Source organism: Ranitomeya variabilis, chromosome 1 (genome assembly GCF_051348905.1).
Source record: "Ranitomeya variabilis isolate aRanVar5 chromosome 1, aRanVar5.hap1, whole genome shotgun sequence".
In the NCBI taxonomy this organism is placed as follows: domain Eukaryota; kingdom Metazoa; phylum Chordata; class Amphibia; order Anura; family Dendrobatidae; genus Ranitomeya; species Ranitomeya variabilis.
Genome location: NC_135232.1, coordinates 908,710,284 through 908,736,538, shown reverse-complemented (window position 1 = coordinate 908,736,538; position 26,255 = coordinate 908,710,284). Strand labels below are relative to the sequence as shown.

Here is a 26,255-nt window from a genome sequence, read left to right as displayed (position 1 = left end):
CAGTCACACATACCGTAACATCAATTTTCAGTTCCTTCACAAGTCACATACATCCTAGGCTTGTTCATGTGCATATCGGGAAGACCTCGGTGTGTACGGGTGCTTCTGGCCACACAGATGCACTCTTGGTTTCTGCTTTTGCTTGGATTAAGGCTTAGGCTAAGTTCACATTAGCTTTCGGGGGCTTTGTGGAGGGCTGCATACTTCCTCCGTTAAGCTCCGCCTCCTCCCGCATACTTCTGCATGTGTCCTGCGTACCTATCTTTAACATTGGGTACGCAGGACATGCGGATGCGTCGTATTGACTCTCCCGCCGTCTGCACAAAAAGCAATTTGTTGCGTTCCCGTGTGGTCGGCGGGCGCGTCAAAACAATACATCCTCATGTCCTGCGTACCCAATATTAAAGATAGGTACGCAGGACACATGCGGAAGTAGGCGGAGCTCAATGGAGGAAGTACGCAGCCCTCCGCAAAGCCCCCGAACGCTAATGTGAACTTGGCCTTAGAGGGGTTGTCCAGTGAAGTAAGTTATCACCTATCCTGTGGATTAGTTGATCGGTGGGTGTCCGACTGCTGGGACTGACAGATTATTGAATGTTTATCCCTGACGGGGTACTCTTATCCCCATTATAAACTGGAATGGAGGTACATACGCACAACCGCCGATTCATTGATTCTTTATGGCGCTGCTGGAGAAGAGCAGAGCCTAGTTCTCGGCAACACCATAGGGAAAATGGAGCGGCGGTTGATCAGTCTCTCGGATAAAGCCCCCTTCAGACTGGTTGGGACATGTGTAAGAATGTGTCCAGAGCAGAAAAGGTGAGTGCTACCCTGAGTCTTGTGTCATGCCAACAATAAAGCATCCTGAGACCATTCACATGTGGGCTTCATCGAAGAGAGTGGGCTCGCTCACAATTCTGCCTAAGAACACTGCTGTGAATAAAGAATGGTATCTAAATATACTGCAAGAGCAACTTCTCCCAAAATTCCAGCACCAATTTGGTGATGAACAATTCTTTTCTCCAGCACCATATCATACGGCAAAAGTGATAACTCAGTGGTTCTGGGAACAAAACCTTGGCATTTTGGGTCCTTAGCCAAGAAACTCCCCACATTAATCCCACTGAAAACTTGTGATCAGTCCTCAGAAAGCAGATTGACGAATAATAACATTGAGATAAATTTCAAGCACTGATTATACAAGAACGGGTTGTCCTCAGTCAGGATTTGGCCCAGCAAAAAGCCTTGAAAAATAAGGGTCAACTTTGTAAATATTAAATCTTTTCAGAAACATGATGCATTTGTCAATAAAGGTTTAACAATGTATAAATGCTGATAATTGTACTTCAGGAACCATACAAACTAAAATAACTAAAGATCTAAAAACACTGAAGCAGCAAACTTTCTGAAAACCAAAATTGTGTCCGTCTCAAAACTTTTGGCCACGGCTGAAGGTTGGTAAAATGATCTATTATATATGTGTTGATTTCTTCTCATCTGCTTTATTTGGTAATATAATAGACTACTGCTTGAGCCATATCGCTTTTCTTTACTGCATTGCGTTGTCTGTAGACCCTTCCTTTATGATCTGACGTTTTTTTTCTTTTTCGTTCTTAGTTGAATGGAGACTCCTATGCTAAATTACAAAGAATCATTCGATTAATAACAGGAGGAGGATTGACGATAACAGGATCTCACGTCTTATGTGGAGACTATCTGTATAGCGGTCATACTGTAATTCTCACGCTCACTTACCTATTCATCAAAGAGTGTAAGTTGTGGGCTTTACAATGGGTTATTCCCACCTACTGCAAGTCATTTATTTTAATTCAAAATAATTTTGATGTCTCAAAAGTCCAAAATTACCGTACGTCTATGTGAAGCCTAGGGAAATCTTAGGAGTTCGAGAATTTTAAATATACACTTGCTATGAGCAGTCATGAATTAGCACTACACTGTGTTCCAAATTATTATGCAAATTGGATTTAAGTGTCATAAAGATTTAATTGTTTTGTTTTTCAAATAAACTCATGGATGGTATTGTGTCTCAGGGCTCAATGTATCACTGAAATCAATCTTAAACACATGTGATAATTGGTTTTCCAGGTGATTCTAATTAAAGGAAAACTACTTAAAAATGATGTTCCACATTATTAAGCAGGTCACAGTTTTCAAGTAACATGGGAAAGAAAAAGGATCTCTCTGCTGCTGAAAAGCATCAAATAGTGCAATGCCTTGGTGAAGGGATGAAAACATTCGAAATTTCCCGAAAACTTAAGCGTGATCATTGTAGTGTTAAGAGATTTGTGGCTGTATCTGAGCACAGATGTGTTTATGCTGATAAAGGCATAATGAGGAAGATTTCTGCCAGGCAAGTTCATCGGATTAAGAGAGCAGCTGCTAAAAAGCCATTAGAAAGCAGCAAACAGATATTTGAAGCTGCTGGTGCCTCTGGAGTCCCTCGAACCTCAAGGTGTAGGATCCTCAGGCTTGCTGTGGTGCATAAACCTACTATTCGGCCACCCTTAAACAGTGTTCACAAGCAGAAATGGTTGCATTGGGCCCAAACATACATGAAGACTAATTTCCAAACAGTCTTGTTTACTGATAAGCGTTGAGCAACCCTGGATGGTCCAAATGGATGGAGTAGTGGATGGTTGGTGGATGGCCACCATGTCCCAACAAGGCTGCAACGTCAGCAAGGAGGTGGAGGAGTCATGTTTTGGGCCGGAATCATGGAGAAACAGCTGGTAGGGCCCTTTAAGGTTCCTGAAGGTGTGAAAATGACCTCTGCAAAGTATACTGTATAGAGTTTCTGACTGACAACTTTCCTCCATGGTATAAAAAGCAGAAATATGCCTTCAGGAGCAAAATCATCTTCATGCATGACAATGCACCATCTCATGCTGCAAAGAATACCTCATTGGCTGTTATGGGCATAAAAGGAGATAAACTCATGGTGTGGCCACCATCTTCCCCAAACCTCAACCCTATAGAGAACCTTTGAAGTATCATCAAACAAAAGATCTATGAGGGTGGGAGGCAGTTCACATCAAAACAGCAGCTCTGGGAGGCTATTCTGACTTCATGCAAAGAAATACAAGCAGAAACTCTCCAAAAACTCACAAGTTCAATGGATGCAAGAATTGTGAAGGTGATATCAAAGAAGGGGTCCTATGTTAACATGTAACTTGGCCTGTTAGGATGTTTTGGAGTTAAATAGCTTTTTTGTTCAGTGAATGTGACCTCCTAATGCTGCAAATTCCACAAATGAGCATTTTCAGTTCTTTAAAACATATCAAATGTTTAGAAATTCTACCGTACCTAATAATTTGGAACAGTGCATTTTAAGTTTTTATTCATTTTGGAGATTATACTGTTATCATTGGGAGGTTTCTTCCATAAAATTCGATGTATACTCTAATGGGTGATGACTTTTATTAGACTGACTGTCATTTGCACCAACCATTTAGGAAAATCCGAGAAAAATGTCAGTTGCATAATACTTTGGAACATAGTGTATATAATTACACCACATTTTTGCCATAAATTATACTAAATCTGTTGGACTATAGTTGGTCAAGCCATCTAACTTTAAAAGGGAGTATGTCAGCAGTTTTTTACTGTTTATTCTGAGAGCAGCATAACATAGAGCAGGAGAGCCTAAATCCAGTGATGTGTCATTTATTAGTCTGTGTATTGTAGATTCAATGCAGTTAGCATTTTATCAGCAGAAAGATAACAGTGCAGGACTTAGTCTCACGGGCAGCCCAGTCCAGCTAATTTGTGTAACCCCCACCTCCACCACTCAGAAGCAGTATGCTCACATTGCTAGCTTCTTGTGTAAACTTTCCAGTTAGGGCTGTGGGCCGGGTTTACACAGTTTTTAACAGTTTCACGCTTAGCTCTACTACATTTCCATCAGTCAAAGTGAGGATTCTATGAAAATTACACCAAGCAGCCTAGTTAGTGAAACATCCCTGGAATCAGGCTTTCTTGCCCTGTATTACGCTGTACTGAGATTATATAGATATAATTTAACCCCACCTAACCATTTTTCCCCCAAAAAATTGGTTTAGAATTAACTGTCCTAAAGCCAAATTCCCCCTCAATAAGTCCACCCTGGGACAGCGCAATGGATACATTAGCAGTCATGCCCTACTGGTGCTAATGACTATGAGGCTGCAGTCATCACAGGAATGATTGTATCTGATTTCTTTCAAAATGCTATTTCTAAAAACCAGAACACCATTTATGTAGCATCCTGTACCATTAGATGAATATTAGCTTCCAAGCCAAGTCACTTATCAGTGCTATGAAATTCAGGATGTTAAATGAGGTAATAGTTTCTTTTTATAGGCACATGTTCTTGAGAAGCTGGAGTGATGTCTTGATAATTAGATGATTTTTTTCTTTATAAACAATTGCATCATCACTATATGTTAGCAAAGAGGCATGGGACAGCACCAACAGAAAGGCCCACATGTGACAGCATACACAGGCAAACGACACCACACCAAATCCAGAGTAAATGGCAAAAAAAAGAAGACGTTAGTAGTGAAAGGTTGTGTCCTGTCCAGCCACAGGTAGTTGATAAAGATAGGTAGAGTTAATGGTTGGGGCTAGGTCAGAGTGGGAGTAGCTAAAGTGAAGGGACAGAGGGTGTTTCCGGTCAGGAAGATGGGGTCTAGTCAGCAGCTAGAGCAGACCTTTGGCCTGAGTGCTTAGCAGAGCCGCATGGATTGGGTTTCCTGAAAATGAGCGGAGAAAGAGATAACTGATAGCGTGATCCAGAGGGGAGACGAGGAAAAGAATTAGAAGGAGTGAGTGATTCTCTGGAGACTAGGTCTGGGGCAGGAAGTTTGGCAAGACTGAATGGAAGCTATCAAACTGTCCAGTGACGAAGTAGCACTGAGAAGGAAAGTGGGGATGAAGCTAGAGTGCCTCGTGAGGTAGTTCCAAGGCGTTGGCAAGCAGAGAAGCTAAGTAATGACCATAGTGGCGCAAGTAGCTCCCCTAAGGGGAAAAGTATGCAGCCTTGTCAGTTGACGAATAGGACTGTCACCTACTGGTTAGTGGTGCTATTGTTGGAGGCTAGGAGAGCTCCCGAAGTGTTGTGCTGGCTGGAGGTGAATCCAGAGAGAGGTTAACGGACAGAGAGCGGAGTGAGCTTAGGAAGGAACGGAATGCGTATAAAGATGTGATATGTTTTAAGAGAAACATCCACAAAGTGTTGTACCCGAGATCCACTGTACATACCTCTCCCCAAGCTATTGGTTAGTAAAAGACAGTTTGTTCTTGAGTGTAAAAATAACAGCAACCGACAGCACATCAGATGATTTCAGGATGCACGCTCAAAATCCATTGACGCAACTGGATAGATGCTCACAAATAGAGAAAAAAATGAGCAGCATCCAGTCCAGGTGAAAAAAGTAGAAATTCTATATTCTGCCATCAAAGATATACAACGTTTCGACCAAACATGGTCTTTATCAAATACTTGATAAAGACCATGTTTGGTCGAAGCGTTGTATGACTTTGATGGCAGAATAAAGAATTTCTACTTTTTTCACGTGGACTGGATGCTGCTCGTTTTTTTCTCAGTTTGTTCTTGAGTGGCGGTCTTTGTTATTAATCACCTGGTCCTAGCCAGCCAAAGTCACCAGCATCATGCGGTCTGCAAGGTGCAGTGCCCTTTTTAGTTACAGCCTACACACCCAGCTGCAAGAAAATGGGGGTCCTGGCGTTCCAGGACATAGTAAAGCCCACACGGCTACTGCTCTGTGTCACGTTACATGTATTCCATGGAAATCCAATAAAATCTACCTGGATTCATGGAATGCTGGCGAACCACTTATTTTATTGGAGTGCAGTCTTTAGAGTCTAACAGCTTTTATTTCCCGCTTCTACATTTGGATGGTATACTGTAAACTCAAAGGGGGTTGTCCAATAGAGATGAGCGAATATTTTGTTTGGATTACGATCGCCTTATTTGCAATATTTGCCGAACATAGCCGAATGCCATTGGAGTCAATGGGAGTACAGATACGCAAATATTTTCGGAAACGATCGTCAAGCATAACTTCGTCACAAATATGGTACTGATATGGCAAATTCGAATTCGGCAATCGTTTCCCTAACATATTCCCTCATCTCTATTGTCCACCTTTTTGAAGACATTTTTTCTCTCTAAATGCGTGTATTTTGTTTTATAAATTATTTTAGCAATTGGATGTCATTAAAATTTTTTGCACTTTTTAGAATTCATTCATTGAGAAATCATCAGTCATCAGGCTATAATGGAATAACCGGAAGTAAGGTGTATATACGGTATTTTTAATCTGTCTTTTTCTGCCAAACAATGCTACATTTTTAATGAAAGCCAATTGCAAAAACAATTTTTAGCTTGAAATACATTTGCAGAAAAAAAATTTGTCCCCAAAGGTAGAAAACTTGCTTTAATTGGTGTATTAGTAGACCCAGATAGATTGACAGGTTTGTGATATTGATGACTTCAATCCATTTCAAAACCTAAAGTTTATGGTGCATGGACACTATAATAGAAATGTCTAGCCAGACTTCTTTGGCAGCAATGTTTGCATTTTCTTCTTATCTGGGGACTGTTTCCTTCGGGCTTTTTGTAGTCAGTGAGATTTTTCTACATGTGCTGGAGTCAGTGAGGCCCCAATATATATGAGAAACCTATAGAAGAAACCTTTATATCCCTATAGAACAAAACTGGGTCCGGATGCATGTGATGACTGGGCCATAGAACATAATGGTGACTGCAGAGCATGTGCTCTGCCATCCATCATTTTCAGGAGTGTACTCCTACAGGAAGCGGACACTCAGATGTTGTAGACTGCATCTGGGTGTCCACCTCTTGTAGTCATACACTCCCGAAAAAAGTGCATGGCAGTGCTACCGTTCACTCTACAGTCTGTGGCCCCAGTGACCCTGTTTTGCAGGGGAACTTCTGATGTATGCCCCGACGGGGACGCAGAAAGCAATGTGAAAGCACTCTTAGCCAGAAATAAATTCAGTGGCCCATAGATGTTTGGCACAGTTTGAAGCATTCTTATATACACAGGCCATGTTTGTCGAGCCTGGTGTTGCAAGTGCTGTGCTTTCGTATCCCCCTTTTATAACACACTCAGCACTTTTTTGTGACCTTCCTTTCTTTGAGGTTTGAGAGACCTCAACTGGAAAATGTTGCCCGGGTAGGATACGGGCACCTTCAGTTTCAGAAATGCTGGAACCCGCTCCTTCCTGACTTCCAAATATTAGGGTGATCACTACCTCCTGGAACTGAAGGAATGTACCAGTCTGGGCTGCACATCGTGATAGCTCGAAAAAGTTGTACAATGCCATCTGCACAATTTGCACGGTCAGATTCTTGTACCACACCTTAGCTTTTTACATGGCATTGTAGGGCTGGAGTATTTCATCAGAGAGATTAAGTCTCTGGTTTATGGACCTAACTGTTGTGGACCAGTCGGTTTTGTGGACCAGTCGGTTTTGTGGACCAGGCGGTTTTGTGGACCAGGCGGTTTTGTGGACATCTGTTGAGGAACCTCATACAACAGTGGGAGTGCTGCCATCACAATGTATGATGCTCAAGAAAAGGACATCCCTCTTCTACTTGACCACCAGCATGTTTTCACTACATTAGGTTCTTCTTTCACTCTTTCTGAGCAGCTGCCCAATTACAGTAGCATCCTAGAAGAGCAGCTCTGATTTTTTGCGGACAGTACCGCAGGCTTCGATAGCTCTGGCAGAGAAGGATTTGAAGAGCGAGATGCTGGTGTAAAAGTGATCTACGTAGAGGTGATAACCTTGATCCAGCAGTGGGTGCACCAAATCCCACACAATTTTTCCACTCACTCGCAGGACAAAGGGACACTCAGGGGGCTCTATTCCGGATGTCCTTCCCTTCATAAACTCTAAATCTATATATGTACCCTGAGGTACTCTCACACAGCTTGTAGAGTTTGATACAATACCTGGCCCTCTTACTGGGCAGGTATTGCCAGAATTTGAGCCTCAAGTTGAACTGTATTAGTGGCTTATCCACTCCGATGTCCCTTTGGGTAATGTACACCTCAGCAAACTTGTTGCTGAATTGATCAATGTCCGGCCAAACTTTGAAAAATCGGTCAAAGTTGGGGTCATCTCAGGGAGGACATTGTGCATTATCGTTGCAATGCAAAAATTCTTGGATGGCCTCAATGTGTTTACAGCTCATAGCCATGCTTAACAGTGGAGTGTTGTATAAAATGTCAACACTCCAGTATTTCCGAAGTTCTCTCTTCTTCACTCACGCCATGTAAAAGAGAAGGCCCCAAAACTCCATAATTTCTACTACGTCTACAGGGGTTCAGTTAGAAAATGATGAAGTGAGGTTTTGGTCCAGAAATTGTCTGGCTCACTATGAGGTTTACAAAAATCCTCAGCGAAAAAGACTTTGACAAAGTTGATTTTTGTGAGTCCGGTACATGTCAAATTTGATTTCTGATTGTGCCACAAAATCAAGGATCCTGTAGCTCATATTCTTCGGGAGCTTACGTCCATACTGGGTCACGAATGGTGGGCACTGGTACATTTTCTGTCCTGGAGCATCTGCGTGGCAGTTTTGTATCACTTTAGGAGGAGGAAAAATAAAGGAAGGCATCCTTTCCCTCACTCTCCGTGCCGGTGGAAAGGAAGGTGTATGCCTCCTTGGTTGAATACTGTGATGGGGATGAGCGAGACATTTTTTCATGTGTGTGTATCAAATTTTATTCAGGTGTGCGACTGTTTGGTGTAAAACTATTTTATTTAGAAGAGGGAACATATAAGAAAAGAATCTGGAAAGAAAATTTTAAAATAAAGAATATAAACATTTGGTAAAATAAAAAAACAAACTTGGTTGCGGGCCTTCAGTAATTTTTTTTTTCTTGATGTCATTTTAGTTTCTAACCCTGACTATGTTCATTATAAAATACTGTAGCAGACGCTGATAAATATAGTATACTTTTACAGTCCCTAATTTAGTCATATCAACTAATCTAAATTATTTTTATTTGATTGTTTTTTTCACACGAAATGCATGTGATTAGAGCTCGAAGGCAAAAGCGAGCATGGGTGCTGACCAGTGATGTGCGTCAGTACTATCAAGTACTGATCAGCGCTCGGTGGCAGGAAGGGGGTGGCGAAGGGCTTAGGGAGAAGGGGAAAGGAGTAAGCGAGGTGGATGAGGAAAAAGTAGGGGACAGGAACAGAGAAGGAACGTCTTTCTTCTTACAGGTTTGGCAACTGCAGTGATGGCAAAGGCTAAAATAGTATGTAGCACCACAAGTCCCAGTAGATCCGACAGCAGAATATCATAATGACCGCCCTGCACTTCTTCATCCCAGCTTGGAGACATTGCAGGGCAGTCATTCTGATATTCTGCTGTCAGATCTCAATGCAGGGTCAAATTGAGTCTCTCTCTGCTCACTGATTGGTCATTGTTCGATCGCTCCAGTCAGCGCTGGGACTAGTGACGCTGCCATTGCTAAGCTCCAGCCTATAATTGGTTCTGTTATATCACCAATCATAGCTGGACCTCAGTGTTTCAGGCAGTTTCATTATACATGCGTATAGGGGGGGACATATGGACAGAGCCTGTATATCGCTTACCCTGCCAGCCGATGTCAGAGCCACTAGTAAATCGGTCTTATGTGTGAGGAACTTGGCAGATAAATCCTGTAAGGGCTCAAAAGGGTCTTTAGTTAGCACCTCTAGTACTAGATTTAGATCCTATGGTGGAATTTTCGGGACTATAACCGGTGTCGACCTACCACAGGATTTTCTAAATCATGACACCCTTCTACAGTATTTGCTGCCAGATTGCACTTATATAGGGTGCCCAAGGCCGAGACCAGTACCTTGAGGGTGTTAGTTGCTAACCCAGCTCCAGTCCTGATTGCAGGAACTCTAGAATGGATCCCACTGGAGCCATATCCCCAAGAGGTTGCCCTGAAAATTTCAGAAATGTTTTCCATGTCCTGCCATAAATCTTTGATGTTATTGATTTCCTACTTTTTAATAGGGTCGAAACTAACCTTGGAGAGAAACCTTTCTGACTCAGTAAAGCCCTCTCAAATTCCATGTTGCTAGATGTAAGCCCTTCACATGAGTGGCACACTGGCCCCTGTGTGGGAAGGTTCGGGATCTCCAGCAAGGATCCATGGATCTGACAATGACATTAACCTTAGAAGGAAAAAACATTGTTTCATTGGCCAAAATGGAGCAATGGGAATCACCCATGCCTGATCCTCGCTGATCTTCCTCACAACTGTTGGAATCATCACTATTGGAAGGAATGCATGGGCAATCCTGAATTTTCAGGGAATCTGAAGAGCATCCACCACAAATGTTTTTTTCCTTGGGTTTAACGAACAGAAGTTCCTCACTTTCCTGTTGTGTAGTCTGGCAAATAGATCTATCTCCGGCTGCCTCATACATGAACTATCTGCTGGAAGATCTGGGAATTTAAAGACCATTCTTCCTGTTTATCTCTCACGGCTCAGGAAGTCTACCTTTGTATTCTCTACTCCCCTTATGTGAAGTGCTGTAAGGGACAACAGGTGTTGTTCTGCTAGCTGGAGTAATTATCTGCTGCCATCATTAAGGTATGGGACCTTGTTACCCCTCGGTGGTTGATATAAGCCAGGGTTGCTCGTTTGTCCGACATTGCGACCCAAGAGGAACGGAAGAAAGTCTCTTAAAGCCCTTCCCACAGCCCACATCTCTTTCAGGTTTGATCCATGGCTTAATTCTAGAGAAGATTAGGTCCCCTAAACTGCGTGATTCCTCAGGTGTGCCCCTCAACTAGTGTTGCTTGCGTCTGTTGTGATTGTCCTGTACAGTTCTTAACTAGTGATGAGCGAGTATACTCGTTGCTCAGGTTTTCCTGAGCATGTTCGAGTGATCTCCGTGTATTTGTTAGTTCTCGGAGATTTAGTTTTAGTCACCTCAGCTGCATGATTTGGGGCTGCTGCCTGAATACATGTGGGGGTTGCTAGGGAATCCTCACATGTATTCAGCCTGTCTGGCAGCCGTAAATCATGCAGCTGCGTGGACAAAAACTAAATCTCCAAGCACTAACAAATACTCGGAGAACACCCGAGCGTGCTCAGGAAAACCCGAGCAACGAGCATACTCACTCATCATTATTCTTAACCGCTGGACCCCCGATGACAAGTTTTCCCTGTCCTCCACGAAAGGGAATCCGTGACTGCCAAAGAAAGATGTATCTTTCCTTCTAAATTATTATTATTATTTATTATTATAGCGCCATTTATTCCATGGCGCTTTACATGTGAGGAGGGGTACACATAATAAAAACAAGTACAATAATCTTGAACAATACAAGTCGCAACTGGTACAGGAGGAGCGAGGACCCTGCCCGCGATGGCTCACAATCTACAAGGGATGGATGAGGATACAGTAGTGAGGGTAGAGCTAGTCGTGCAGCGGTTTGGTCGATAGGTGGTTACTGCAGGTTGTAGGCTTGTCGGAAGAGATGGGTCTTCAGGTTCTTTTTGAAGGTTTCGATGATAGGCGAGATGTGTTGTGCTGATGTGTTGTGGTAGAGAGTTCCAGAGTAGGGGTGATGGAAATCTTGTATGCGATTGTGGGAAGAGGAGATAAGAGGGGAGTAGAGAAGGAGATCTTGTGAGGATCGAAGGTTGCGTGCAGGAAAGTACCGGGAGACTAGGTCACAGATGTATGGAGGAGACAGGTTGTGGATGGCTTTGTATGTCATGGTTAGGCTTTTGTACTGGAGTCTCTGGGTAATGGGGAGCCAGTGAAGGGATTGACAGAGGGGAGAGGCCAGGGAATAGCGGGGGGACAGGTGGATTAGTCGGGCAGCAGAGTTTAAAATAGATTGGAGGGGTGCGAGAGTGTTAGAAGGGAGGCCACAGAGCAGGAGGTTACAGTAGTCGAGGCGGGAGGGCATGGACTAGGGTTTTTGAAGATTCTTGGTATAGGAATGTACGGATCCTTGAAATATTTTTGAGTTGAAGGCGGCAGGAAGTGGAAAGGGCTTGGATATGTGGTTTGAAGGAGAGATCAGTGTCAAGGATTACCCCAAGACAGCGAGCTTGTGGAACTGGGGAAAGTGGGCAGCCATTTACTGTAATGGATAGGTTCGTTGGGGGGGTCGCGTGAGTTAGGGGAAAGACGATGAATTCTGTTTTGTCCATGTTAAGTTTCAGAAATCTAGCGGAGAAGAAGGATGAAATAGCAGACAGACATTGAGGGATTCTGGTTAGTAGGGTGGTGATATCTGGTCCAGAGATGTAAATCTGTGTGTCGTCAGCATAGAGATGGGGCCCTAGAACTGAACCTTGCAGGACTCCGACAGATAGGGGGCGAGGTGAGGAGGTGGTGTGTGAGTGGGAGACACTGAATGTCCGGTCAGTTAGGTATGACAAGATCCAGGATAGGGCCAAGTCTGTGATGCCAAGGGATGAAAGGGTCCGCAGCAACAGGGAATGGTCCACTGTGTCAAAGGCAGAGGACAGGTCCAGGAGGAGGAGGATAGAGTAGTATTGCTTGCTCTTGGCGGTTAATAGGTCATTGGTGACCTTAGTTGAGGCATTTTCAGTGGAGTGGTCTTACCGGAAGCCTGATTGTAAGCGGTCGAAGAGGGAGCAGGAAGATAGATGGGAGGACAGTTCAAGATGGACGTGTTGTTCCAGTAGTTTTGAGGCATAGGGGAGAAGTGATATAGGGAGATAGCTAGATACAGAGGATGGGTCAAGAGAGGGCTTTTTGAGGATAGGTGTGATTGAGGCATGTTTAAAGCTTAAGGGGAAAACACCAGTTGTTAGTGATAGGTTGAAGAGATGGGTTAGGGTTGGGATGAAGACTGTGGCGAGGTTTGGGATGAAGTGGGATGGGATCAGGTCAAGTGCACAGGTGGTGAAATGCGATCTTGAGAGTAGAGTGGAGAGTCGATCTTCTGTAATGGTGGAGAAGTTGGTTTTGGAGGTGGAGTGCTGGGTAGTTGGGAGGAAGGGCTCTGGGGGTTGTCCACTAAAACTGTCTCTGATGTTCTCAATCTTCTGCTTGAAAAATGAGGCAAAGTCTTCAGCTGAGATGAGTGGGGAGGGAGGAGGTGCTGGGGGACGGAAGAGAGAATTGAAGGCGTTGAACAACTGTTTAGGGTTGTGAGACAGGGAGGATATGAGAGATGAGTAGGTTTGTTTTGCCGTGGCCAGTGTGGTCTTGAAAGTAGTAGTAAATGTCCTCTTAATGACTTTAGTGCAAACAGAATTTCCCACTGGAGCTGCCTAAGGTGGAATTGGGCCCATCTTACTTCCGGGAGGCAGGATGTCAGGGATCCTAGCAAGGACATTGATCTTCTAAAGGTCATCCTTGGATAATCTATTGCTAACAGCGCCCGTTTCATTGTTGTTTTTATTTTGTCCTCTGGTAAGAGACAGACTTGGCCCTGGGAGTTCAAGACCAGGTCTAGGAAGGACTGTATACTTTCTGGTTTTAGTCTTAACTTGAGGGCATTCACCATCTAGTCGAGCTCCTCCAGGACCACTGTTACATCCCTCAGCTGCTCTGCAGAGTGGTGTTCTGATCTTCCTACTATAAGAAAGTCGTCCAGGTAAGGGACGATAATGAAGTTCCAAGTTCGAAGGCAGGCCATTACCTCTAATATTACCTTGGTGAAAACTCTCGGAGCTACTGACAGCCCGAACCGAAGAGCTATGTACTGGTAATGCGTGACCTGTCCCTGGACATACAGAGCCACCCTCACAAACTTTTGATGGTCCGGATGGATTGGGATGTGATAATACGCATCCCTGAAATCGATGACTGACATGAAACAATTGTGGTATAACAGCTTTATAGCTGTGTTCACCAATTTCATCTTGAAGGAGCAATTTTACTATCCACCGGTTCAGTTTCCTCAGATTGTTAATACTTCTGAAGGAACCATCCGGTTTTTTTAATCAAAGAGGGGGGAATAAATCCCTTCCTTTTTCTTCTTCTGGCATCTCGCACAGAACCTGGTTTTTCTAACCGTCCCATGATCTCTGTTTCCAAAGCAAGTTGTTCTTTACGTGACTTCTTGAGGGGTGTTATTATGAAGATCAAACGAGGCAGACGGGCAAAGTCTATCTTCAAACCCTCCTTCACAATAATCAAGACCAGCGACTGGGGGAGATGTTCAGCCAGGCAGGGAGAAAGAGGGAGAGCCTTCCCCTTACCGCTGACTTGACGTCATTTGGAGGTCTTTTTGGAAGATGTAGAGGGCCTGCCGAAAATAAACCCGGACTCCTTTCTGCCCTTGAACTTTCACTTCCTTTTTATCTCCCGGAGGACGACCCCTATTAAATTTTCTCCTCCAAAAGGAAGGTTTTCTAGCCTCCGCAGGGAATCCAAGAGATCCCTTCTTTTTATCACCAGCTTTTTCCAAGATGTCGTCAAATTTCTGTCCAAATAGAAATTGCTCATGGAATGGAGCAAAGTTTATTTTTTGACTGAAGAGCCCTCAGACATCCCTTAAGGCCCACTGACCTAGCAGCTAGTCTCACCGAGTCTGCAGAAGTGTCCGCAAGAAAAACTGCCGCTCTGTGTAACAGAAGTGTATTGGCCAGAATTCTATCTCTTGGTGTTTTATCTTTAAGCTGCTCCTCGATTTCTTGCAGCCAGAACATATGGGAGCGGGCAGTACAGATTCCAGCTATTATCGGCTTCAGACCCCCAGCAGCTGCCTCCCAGGTGTGCTTTTTTTGGGCAGAGCCAATCTCTCAAGGTTTAGCCACAGCTCCATCAATCTTAGGGACTTTATGCCAGATCTCGGAGTCCTTTTCCTCAAAGGAGTATTTCCTCTTTGAGGATGAGGGCAAGGTACCAGACCTTTATGCCTTTTCCACTCCTTAATTCTGAGCTCTTGTCTCTTGCTGTTAACTGTAAAGGTGTGCTTTTTTCTTTCTTTCAACCCTCCGAACATTATATCCTTCAGGGACTTAGATGTTCTCTCCTTCTTCAGGCCCATTGTCGACCTAACAGCTCTGACTAGCCTATCCGTATCCTCAGCAGGAAAATATGGCCGGCCCCCTATATCACTGTCTGAGGAGGACGTGGATTCACTATGATATTCTCCCTCCGACTGGAGAAACATCAGACTCCATAGCGACCTCCTTAGCTCTTTTCTTCCTCTTCTTTAACAGGGTCTTTAGGGTATGTGCACACGTAGAATGGACCTCTGCGGATTTTTCCGCAGCGGATTTTAGAAATCCGCAGGTAAAAGGCACTGCGTTTTACCTGCGGATTTACCGCGGTTTTTATGCGGATTTTGTGCAGATTCCCCTGCAGTTTTACACCTGCGGTTTTCTATTGTGGAGCAGGTGTAAACCGCTGCGGAATCCGCACAAAGAATTAACATGCTGCGAAATGTAAACCGCTGCGTTTCCGCACGTTTTTTTTTTTTCCGCAGCATGGGCACAGTGTTTTCTATTTTCCATAGGTTTACATTGTACTGTAAACTCATGGGAAACTGCTGCAGATTCGCAGCAAAATCCGCAACGTGTGCACATAGCCTTAGAGAACCTTCCACCTCAGCCTTGATCACAGACTTAAAGGGAACCTGTCACCTGAATTTGGCGGGACAGGTTTGCGGTCATATGGGTGGAGTTTTCGGGTGTTTGATTCACCCTTTCCTTACCCACTGGCTGCATGCTGGCCGCAATATTGGATTGAAGTTCATGCTGTGTCCTCCGTAGTACACGCCTGCGCAAGGAGTTACCCGCTGGCTGCATGCTGGCCGCATTATTGGATTGAAGTTCATGCTGTGTCCTCCGTAGTACACGCCTGCGCAAGGAGTTACCCGCTGGCTGCATGCTGGCCGCATTATTGGATTGAAGTTCATGCTGTGTCCTCCGTAGTACACGCCTGTGCAAGGCAAATTGCCTTGCGCAGGCGTGTACTACGGAGGACACAGCATGAACTTCAATCCAATATTGCGGCCAGCATGCAGCCAGCGGGTAAGGAAAGGATGAATCAAACACCCGAAAACCCCGCCCATTTGACTGCAAACCTGTCCCGCCAAATGCAGGTGACAAGTTCCCTTTAAGGCTTGCGGCAAAGTCAGGGGTCTCATCCATGATAGTTTTCTGGATGCAGTCTGAGCAGAGACACTTCTGCCAGTGCACTGTCAGCAAGGTCTTACATAGAGCACACTCTCTCTATTTTTCTTCTTTGTGAGAGCCTTCCTAGGCCCCTAGTGATTTAAGCAAGGAAAATGGCCCTATTAAAAAAGGTGTCATTCACGTACATCACTCACCACCCGCTGTCACATAAAGGGTACCAGATTCGTAGGCTGATTAGGGGTACATACGACGTCCCTCCAGGATACCGAGGAGTCCTGCGACCTTCCACTCCTCTGACTGCGACGGCTGCCACTTGAGCCAATATGCAAATGCTGGTGAACGGGCAAAGGTAGTTGTGCATGCTGCTGCTACGATACTCACATACTTTTGCGCATGTAGGCCTTGATTCATCAAGACTGGCATTTTTTTTTTTTTTTTACTCCAGCCTTAATGGACAGTACACTGAAGTAAGATTAACTAAATTCATTAGGATGTTTGGGCCTCTTAATGAATGTGTATCTTTCAGCTGAAGTGTGCCGCTGCCAGAAATGTTACTCCAGTCCTGCCCTGATACATTTGTTATAATTATGCCAAATTATGATGAATTTGTGGGAAGCACTTGAAAACATCCATCCAATGTAGCTCTGCCTACTTGCCAAAAATTGGGTAGAGCTGGCCAGTGCGAGAGTAAATCTGATAAGTCGCAAAATTTGGGGCTAACCATGAGTTTCCCAACACATTTGCCACACTTTAAGAAGTTTTATGTCAGAATTCTGGTGAAAACCTTTTCATGAATTGGCCCCCCTGCATGTATGCTTGAGTCCTTTGTGATACAAAGCAACTATTCTGTTAGGGAAATAAATTCACAAGTGACCATAGTTTATTTCCTATGATGCTGTAGACAGTGTACTGGGGTGGTCTCTCCCAGAATACAGCGGGCCAAGGACAAAGAATACATCCAGACAATTTGTCAAGGAACTACTTTTTACTATAAACGGAACCTGAGTACCCCGACAACTCAAGAAAGAACAGTTACATTTCGCACACACCTAGCCTGGGTCAGCTAAGACCCTTGTGCTGCACAACCGATAGCCCCAGAATAATCTAACGTTACACTATAATTTGCCTACCTGTAGTTCTGCCTAATGGGGTAACCGAGAGTTACCCAGGAGCAAGGGTGTTTAGATGGGTGCAAGAGGCAGCCCCTGCAGTGGTGCAGTGCAGAGATTCACCAACTTACAAATTCTTTTAGGCTTCTTTCACACTTCCGTCGGTACGGGCCCGTCGCAATGCGTCGGGCCGACGTACCGACGGACGCTGTGAAATAACTGCAAGACGTGGGCAGCGGATGCAGTTTTACAACGCATCCGCTGCCTTTGCTGCAGTCCGGGGAGGAGGGGGCGAAGTTTCGGCCGCGCATGCGTGGTCGAAAATGGCTGACGCGACGCACAAAAAAACATTACATGGAACTTTTTTTGTGCCGACAGTCCGCCAAAACACGACGCATCCGTCGCACGACGGATGCGACGTGTGGCAATCCGTCGCAATGTGTCGCTAATGCAAGTCTATGGAGAAAAAACGCATCCTGCGGGCAACTTTGCAGGATGCGTTTTTTCTCCAAAACGACGCATTGCGACGTACGTCATAAGACGCAAGTGTGAAAGTAGCCTAAGATTACAATTGTTAGGCTCGCTGTACACAAGCTCCCCCCTAATAGGGTGAGTATCTAGCTCTGGTTCCCACAGTCCTACGAGTAAACAATGTCTCTGAGAATGTCTCTCTAAAGTCTGCGTGCACGCTCCCATCGGGATCCCTGTGGTGGAGCCTGAGCCTTTTTCTGGTGTAGCTCATAGTACATTCACCTGTTAGCTGGAGAGCTGAGGAGTGGATCCTGGACCTGTGACCTCGAGCGTCGTTTCAACCCGATCAGCTAGAGGAGTGCCCTCCACTTCACAGCAGATGCCTTGGGTGGAATCCAACTCTGCATCCAACCGTAGTCATCCCCCCCAAAGTAATTCTTCCTTACAAACAGTAGTTACACAAACAGGTCTACTATTCTCCAGTACTCTGATCAGTTTCTAGACCACAGTGAAGTCTCAGCTTCCAGGATCACAGTGGATTGAACTCTGTCCTCTCACTTACTACTTTCCAAAAACATGATGTCTGTCGCAGAGTCTATTCAAGGGGCAACAGTGACCTCTGGTGGGCGGAGTCCAATATTACAACATTGTGTACTCATTACCATCTCACAATGCAGTGCTTGCTACAAACACATGGGTCACGGAACCAGTTCTTTAATGCAATTATCCAGCAAGGAGAATTATAGATGAGTGTTGACTGACAATTTTGTCTCCCATCAAACCGGAGTTTCCACTAAAGGTGTATTATATTACTGAATGACTGAGTTTGCATTTTAGTTTATGTGCCAGTGAGTATAGAATGTAAGCCATTACAAGAGGATTATAAAGTGTGATTTATGAGAGAACATTGTATTATGGGCATAGATGAAGATGATGTAATGAGTGTACAGAAATCTTTAATAGCAGACATGGTTGTGTTGTTGGCCAAGTATCGCTACAGAAGATAAAACATTATCTTGTGATATTATATTGTTTCTGCATTACTACTTGACTAAACATAATAGCCAGACAATGTAGCAAGAAATATTATTAATGAACCTATGGGTTTGTGTCACGGGTTTGGCAGGTGCAACAGACAGTTATTTTGGATCTGGCTGTAGAGTCATTGCGCTTGTCTTTGCAAGCACCTTCTTCATTTTCATCTCTGTATAGAGTGATATCCTTCTCCCTTTAGGACCTAGCAGCAACCTCCACCTTCTGCTGCTTATTGACACACCCTTGCTGGATGTTTAAATACCCTTCAGCAAGGTGCTGGTGTTAGCTCTATTTACCTCTGTCTGTTGAAAGTGCTTGAAGTTGACTAGTTTCTTCTTTGAGCTTGTTGGAGGATTGCTGGTGTGAGCTCTCTTGTGTCGTCTAAAGCGAAGTGTATTCCCTTGTTTATCTTCCCGCTTTGTCTTTAGTGGTACTGGGGGATGACTAGCCCATACCCCATCCCCTCCCTATTCAAGATCTATCGCTAGTTGCTGTGAGGGATTAGGTTCCTGCTCGGCGATGGGTGCGGAACTTATTTGGGGGCGTTAGGCCAGACATGGTGTAGTTAGATCTACCTAGAGGTCTCCACTTCCCCCCTCCCCTTTCCTAGTGTTTGGGCTCCCCTTCCCTCCTTCCGTTGTGCACCTACCTTCTCCCTCACCCAGCGTGACAGTTTGATAGTTAAACAAGTTATTCTGAAGTCAATTCACTCATGTAGACAACCTAAAGTGTCTAAGGCTACTTTCACACTAGCGTCGTGCACTGCACGTCGCTATGCGTCATTTTGTAGAAAAAACGCATCCTGCAAAAGAGCTTGCAGGATGCGTTTTTTCTCCATAGACTTGTATTAGCGACGGATCGCGACAGATTGCCACACGTCGCAACCATCGTGCGACAGTTGCGTCGGTCCGTCGCCACCAAAAAACGTTGCATGTAACGTTTTTTGGTGCGTCGTGTCCAGCATTTCCGACCGCGCATGCGCGGCCGGAACTCCACCCCCGCCTCCCCGCACCTCACAATGGGGCAGCGGATGCGTTGAAAAACTGCATCCGCTGCCCCCGTTGTGCGGCACTTGCACAGTATGCGTCGGTACGTCGCATTGCGACGTGCGTCGTACGACGCTAGTGTGAAAGTAGCCTTACCCGTTATGCAAAACGTCTCCGCATTTGGGGATGTAAATGGGTGAACTCTTAATGTGGCAAAGACTTGGTAGTTTTCATGCTGGTTTTGTTTTACAGATTCTCCCAGGCACTTCTGGTGGTTTCACATATTCTGCTGGCTGCTGAGCGCTTCAGGAGTCATCTGCGTTTTGGTAGCACGTGAGCACTACACCGTGGATGTAATTGTGGCTTACTTTATAACCACTAGACTCTTCTGGTGGTATCATGCCATGGCTAATGAGAAGGTAAGAAGACATGTACTACAAATACATTTTTTTGTTTAGTTTGTCTACACTTTCCAGATCCCATTTATCAATGAGTGGAAGCCCCATTTACCTTACTATATCTTTAGGCTACCTTCTCACGATGAGCTTTTGGTGAGTTTTTGATGTTGCAGATTTTCTCCTTCCTTTCTGTACCCATAATGTAAATTAAGTACGTGCTTTTTTTCTTTACATTTTTGAGTCCTTTTTTTCATGTGTTTTTATCACATTTAGGCCGGCCTCACACTGGGCGTAAGACAATACGCCACGTATTATACGTCCGTACTACGGCCGTAATACGGAGAAATGTTCCCAAAATATTGATCCGTAGTCAGGGTGTGTCAGCGTATTTTGCGCATGGCATCCTCCGTATGTAATCCGTATGGCATCCGTACTGCGAGATTTTCGCGCAGGCTTGCAAAACCGACATCTAATGGATTTATGTGCTCTAATGTTCGGGAAAACATATATACAGTATATATATATATATATATATATATATATATATATATATATATATATATATATATATATATATATATATGTCATTGAGACACATATATATATATATTCTGTATTTAGATTTCATTCAGCGCGATATGTGTTAAAAGCCGGTAATTCAATTGCCGGCTTCTCATTTCTCCTGCACAAACCCGACAGGATATGAGACATGGTTTACATACAGTAAACCATCTCATATCCCCTTTTTTTTTGCATATTCCACACTACTAATGTTAGTAGTGTGTATGTGCAAAATTTCAGCGCTGTAGCTGCTGAAATAAAGGGTTAAATGGCGGAAAAAATTGGCGTGGGCTCCCGCGCAATTTTCTCCGCCAGAGTGGTAATGCCAGTGACTGACGGCAGATATTAATAGCCAGGAGAGGGTCCATGGTTATTGGCCCCCCCGTGGCTAAAAACATCTGCCCCCAGCCACCCCAGAAAAGGCACATCTGGAAGATGCGCCTATTCTGGCACTTGGCCACTCTCTTCCCACTCCCTGTAGCGGTGGGATATGGGGTAATGAAGGGTTAATGCCACCTTGCTATTGGAAGGTGACATTAAGCCAGATTAATAATGGAGAGGCGTCAATTATGTCACCTATGTATTATTAATCCAATTGTTGGAAAGGGTTAAAAAACACACACACACATGATTTAAAAGTATTTTAATGAAATAAACACAGCGGTTGTTGTAATAATTTATTGTTCTCTCAATCCATCAGGAACACCCTCGCTTGGAAAAATAATAAACGCACAAGATACATACCTTCTGGTGAACCGTCTCGTCCCACGAAGTAATCCATCTGAAGGGGTTAACTAATATTACAGGCAGGAGCCCTGCTAAATGCAGCTGTGCTCCGTGCCTGTAATCCCCGGCGAATGAATGAAATGTAGGTCATTGACCTACATTTCCTTCAGTCGCGGTGATGCGCCCCCTGGTGGATGTCCTCATATGACCTGGAGCGTGGGAAAAAGTTCCCAGGCTACAGTTCATGAGAACATCCACCAGAGGGCGCCTCACCGCGACTGAAGGAAATGTAAGTCAATGACCTACATTTCATTCATTCGCTGGGGAATTACAAGCACGGAGCACAGCTGCATTTAGCAGGGCTCCTGCCTGTAATATTAGTTAACCCCTTCAGATGGATTACTTCGTGGGACGAGACGGTTCACCAGAAGGTATGTATCTTGTGCGTTTATTATTTTTCCAAGCGAGGGTGTTCCTGATGGATTGAGAGAACAATAAATTATTACAACAACCGCTGTGTTTATTTCATTAAAATACTTTTAAATCATGTGTGTGTGTGTGTGTGTGTTTTTTAACCCTTTCGTACTATTGGATTAATAATGGATAGGTGACATAATTGACGCCTCTCCATTATTAATCTGGCTTAATGTCACCTTACAATAGCAAGGTGGCATTAACCCTTCATTACCCCATATCCCACCACTACACGGGAGTGGGAAGAGAGTGGCCAAGTGCCAGAATAGGCGCATCTTCCAGATGTGCCTTTTCTGGGGTGGCTGGGGGCAGATGTTTTTAGCCACGGGGGGGCCAATAACCATGGACCCTCTCCTGGCTATTAATATCTGCCCTCGGTCACTGGCTTTACCATTCTGGTGGAGAAAATTGCGCGGGAGCCCACGCCAATTTTTTCCGCCATCTAACCCTTTATTTCAGCAGCTACAGCGCTGAAATTTTGCACATACACACTACTAACATTAGTAGTGTGGAATATGGAAAAAAAAAGGGGATATGAGATGGTTTACTGTATGTAAACCATGTCTCATATCCTGTCGGGTTTGTGCAGGAGAAATGAAAAGCCGGCAATTGAATTACCGACTTTTCACTAACACCGCTGCGTATTTCTCGCAAGTCACACTGCTGGTCAGTGTGGAATCCGTATTTTTCTCGCCCCCATAGACTTTCATTGGCGATTTTTTTTGCGCAATACGGTGACAAACGCAGCATGCTGCGATTTTGTACGGCCGTAGAAAGCCGTATAATACTGAACCGTAATATACGGCTGATAGGAGCAGCCCCATTGAGAATAATTGTGCCGTTTATTTTGCGAGTTTTACGGACGTAGTTTATGCGCTCATACGTCCGTAAAACTCGCTAGTGTGAGGCCGGCCTTATACTGCAGTTTTTTCTCTTTTTGATGCATCATGCTTTAAAATAAAGCTGATTTGATTTTATTTTTCCTAGTATTTACCATTGACAACTTTACTACAGTTGTGTGTATTACATGCACATACTAAAATTGTATATATGTTTTTAACTGCTGATTTTCCACATCTAATGCAATTCTATGGGAAACTCTGCACATAAAACTCAGCGTATCCACAAGAGAAATTGACATGTTGCGGATGTCACGAATGCACCGCTGGTCAGTTTACACAACGTAGAAAAAAAAAGCACAGTGGGCATGAAATCTCTATAAATCATATCCACTCGGCAGCAACTGTAAGATGCTGCATCTTTAACGCTGCAAAAGACCTCTTGGGGACAGAAGTGTTTTTTTTTTCTTTCCTGTTCTTCCCATATGAAATTGCCTGCCTATGCTGATACATTAATCAAATTATACCACAAAATAGTTTTTAATTGACACTTTAATAAAAACAAAAGACGGGAACCATGTTCAAGATGGATTATGATGATGATTTTAAGTCTTTTTATTTCATTTTATTTATATATTAGCCACTTATACCTCATCTATTCATGCAAATAGTCCATATCCCTCGTTTCTTGTCATCTATTTTTACTCCTGATATCACCTATTGTTTGTTCTGACTGCCCCATGTTTTTGGTATTGTATGATTGTGTCTTTTTTTAGTTGATTAATTAAATCACACATTTATCATTCACAGTAGTCTTGCACCCTGTCCCTCTTTTTTTTCTTATTTACATTTGTATATTGTGACAAATATTAATCTGTGAATAATACTAGGTTTTTCAGCCTTCGAGTGAAAGAAAGGTTGTCCTCTTTCAGTTACTCTTTGTTCCCTGCATCTCCACTTTTGCTCCCACTATTTTATATTGGCTGCAGCGTTGACGTTACTCTGGAACATTGTCACAACATGTGTTAGCATCTGTTTGTACTTTAGTCCTGAATCTGAAAGTTCTAATTTATTGTTCGGAGAACAGTTTTATACACAGCAGGACAAAAGCGTTTTGTACTTTTATTATAGAGTGTGTTAAAAAACATTGCAATATTTGCAGCCTATTACTAAAGGCATGGGTAACAAGGCCCAGTGATTGCACAAATTTCCATTCCTCAAAACTTCCATTGTTTGTAAAATGTATGCTGTATATATTAATCAAGAGTCTTGACCTGCCCAGTTGTCTAGATCAAAGCAAGCTTTATAGGGAGATTAGATTTATACTACAGAATGCAGTTGAACATGCCACCATTGTTTTGGCATTATGTTAGGGGGAAAAAAACTGTTTTGATAAAGAATAATGTGAATTTTTCCTTGTTTCAGGGATTGAAGACCTCAACCGCAACCAATCTTCTTTCTCGAACGTGGTGGTTTCCTGTATTTGCCTTCTTTGAGAAGAACGTTCAGGGTTGCATCCCATGTAGCTTCTCCTGGCCGATTTCTTGGCCTCCTAGTTGCTTCAAATCTTCATGTAAAACCTATTCCAGAGTTCAGAAGACGGGGGAAGATGTTGAAAAATGCACCTAAATGCACCAATAAAAAGACCAAAAAGAAAAAAAAAATCTCAACCAAAGGAATACCTTCTTATCTTAAGAAGATGCTACTGTAAATAATGAACTGGACCAAAAGTATCTTTGATTACAAAGGTGGTTGCGCGCCAGATACATAAGTATCGCGCTCCGTGTATTTTATCACATTCTTTTACATTTGCACTACATTTTTGGATCCGTGTCAGGCAAGACTAGTGTAGTCTATGGAAAAGTCTGAGAGTTCTGTTGGAAACTTTTATAAAATGCTGTTATATAAGAGTGTGTTCATACAAAATATTTCATCTCTCTCTGGGCTATTGGCTTTTATTCCCTATGTCTCATTTGGAGGTTTTGGGAATATCTGAGGGTCGTTAACAAAAAAATATTACAGCGTATGAAGTACATATACTAAAAGATTACCAGAACTTCACAAAAAGATTCACATTGTAAAATTTGCCTCCAAAATATGAACTTTTCTTAAGAGGCAAATGTTTTACTGTACCACATAGAACAGACACCTTCAGTCACAGGGACGGTTTTCTGATTTATCAGTATTGGGCATTAAAGCAGATGTTCACCTTTTAAATATTTCTGAAGTTTGTTTAGAAAAATAATGGACACATAAGGTTGTGTGACTTTGTCAGTACATTTCATCGCTAATCCTCCGTTGCATCCGGTGTCGAGAGCTGTATTCATAATTCTGCTGCTTTCTATTGAAAATTAACAAACTTTTCAATAGACATGTCAGTAACTGCCAAGAGTGTATACAGGGCCCAGTTTGCCCAGCTTGTGCCAAAAGGCTGACCAAGTAGAAAATAATACTATTGCTACTGTACCAGTCTTAGGCTAAAATATGAATAAAGCGTGCTTTTTTTTAATTCTCTTCTAGTTTGAAGGGTTATCCACTATTGGATGATAATGATAATTAAGAAAAAAAATCTATTAAAAGCTATACTTAACTCCTGGACAAGTGACATTCCTTAACTCTCAGCCCTGTGTCACCTGCCAGTCTCCTGCCATAAACAGTGTCACGTAATCACTGCAGACAATTGGTGGTTTCTGATAGGCTGCAGCCTTCACTTTTCCATCTAAGCGAGAATGGGAACCTACTCGCAGTGCCTATCCAGTGGCATGTACCGTAGTAGTCTATCAGATATGGGTCAGGAAATCCTCCTAATGTATACCACCAACAGAAGACACCAGTGCAGGAAAAGGGCTTTGCTAATCTTTAATGAAGTGGCAAAAGTTAACTGTTTTTACAGAAGATTACTGTACAGTACCTAGTGCAAAGATTAGATTTCTCAGGATATAAATCACTAGAAAGGATGCAGTCCATGAACTGATTCATCAGAGTATTCTGTAGGATTTCAGCTCCGAAGCCCATGGAATTGTAACAGCAGCTCTGCACCTCTAATGCCAGTTTTTTTTCTTCAGATAATCACAATATATGTAATGCAATGTATTTACAAAGTTACCCAAATTTTGATTTCATATGTAAAATTGTAGAATGGTGTACTAAGGTGAACATTTACTTTTAGCTTCTAAGGTTTACATATTTTTAAAGGTACTAAAAAATAAATGAAAAGACTATCACTATATTATATTTCTGTTATCACATGTTGTTATGTAGGAGTATGGCTGAATGATGGCAATATATATATATGTGTATATAGATTTTTTTTAATATATATATATATATATATATATATATATATATATATACATATGTATGTATGTATATATATATATATATATATATATATATATATATATATATATATACATATATATATATATATATATATATATATATATATATATATATATATATATATAATTTTTACCATAAATTAGTAAAAACTTAATATGCTTTAAGAAGTAAG

At 43.0% G+C, this 26,255-nt stretch overlaps 1 protein-coding gene across 5 annotated transcripts in view; it reads left to right on the top strand.

Annotated features, from left to right (window-relative positions):
* SGMS2 (sphingomyelin synthase 2) overlaps positions 1-26,049 on the top strand; it is a 115,628-nt gene extending 89,579 nt beyond the window's left edge. For all 5 annotated transcript variants that reach the window (XM_077279016.1, XM_077279012.1, XM_077279019.1 and 2 more), the window contains 3 exons: positions 1,618-1,771; positions 19,996-20,162; positions 24,167-26,049. In XM_077279016.1, coding sequence (XP_077135131.1) covers positions 1,618-1,771; positions 19,996-20,162; positions 24,167-24,370 — 525 coding nt within the window. In that variant the 3' untranslated portion in view covers positions 24,371-26,049. The remainder of the gene's footprint in view (positions 1-1,617; positions 1,772-19,995; positions 20,163-24,166) is intronic.
* Positions 26,050-26,255: the final 206 nt, after the last annotated feature.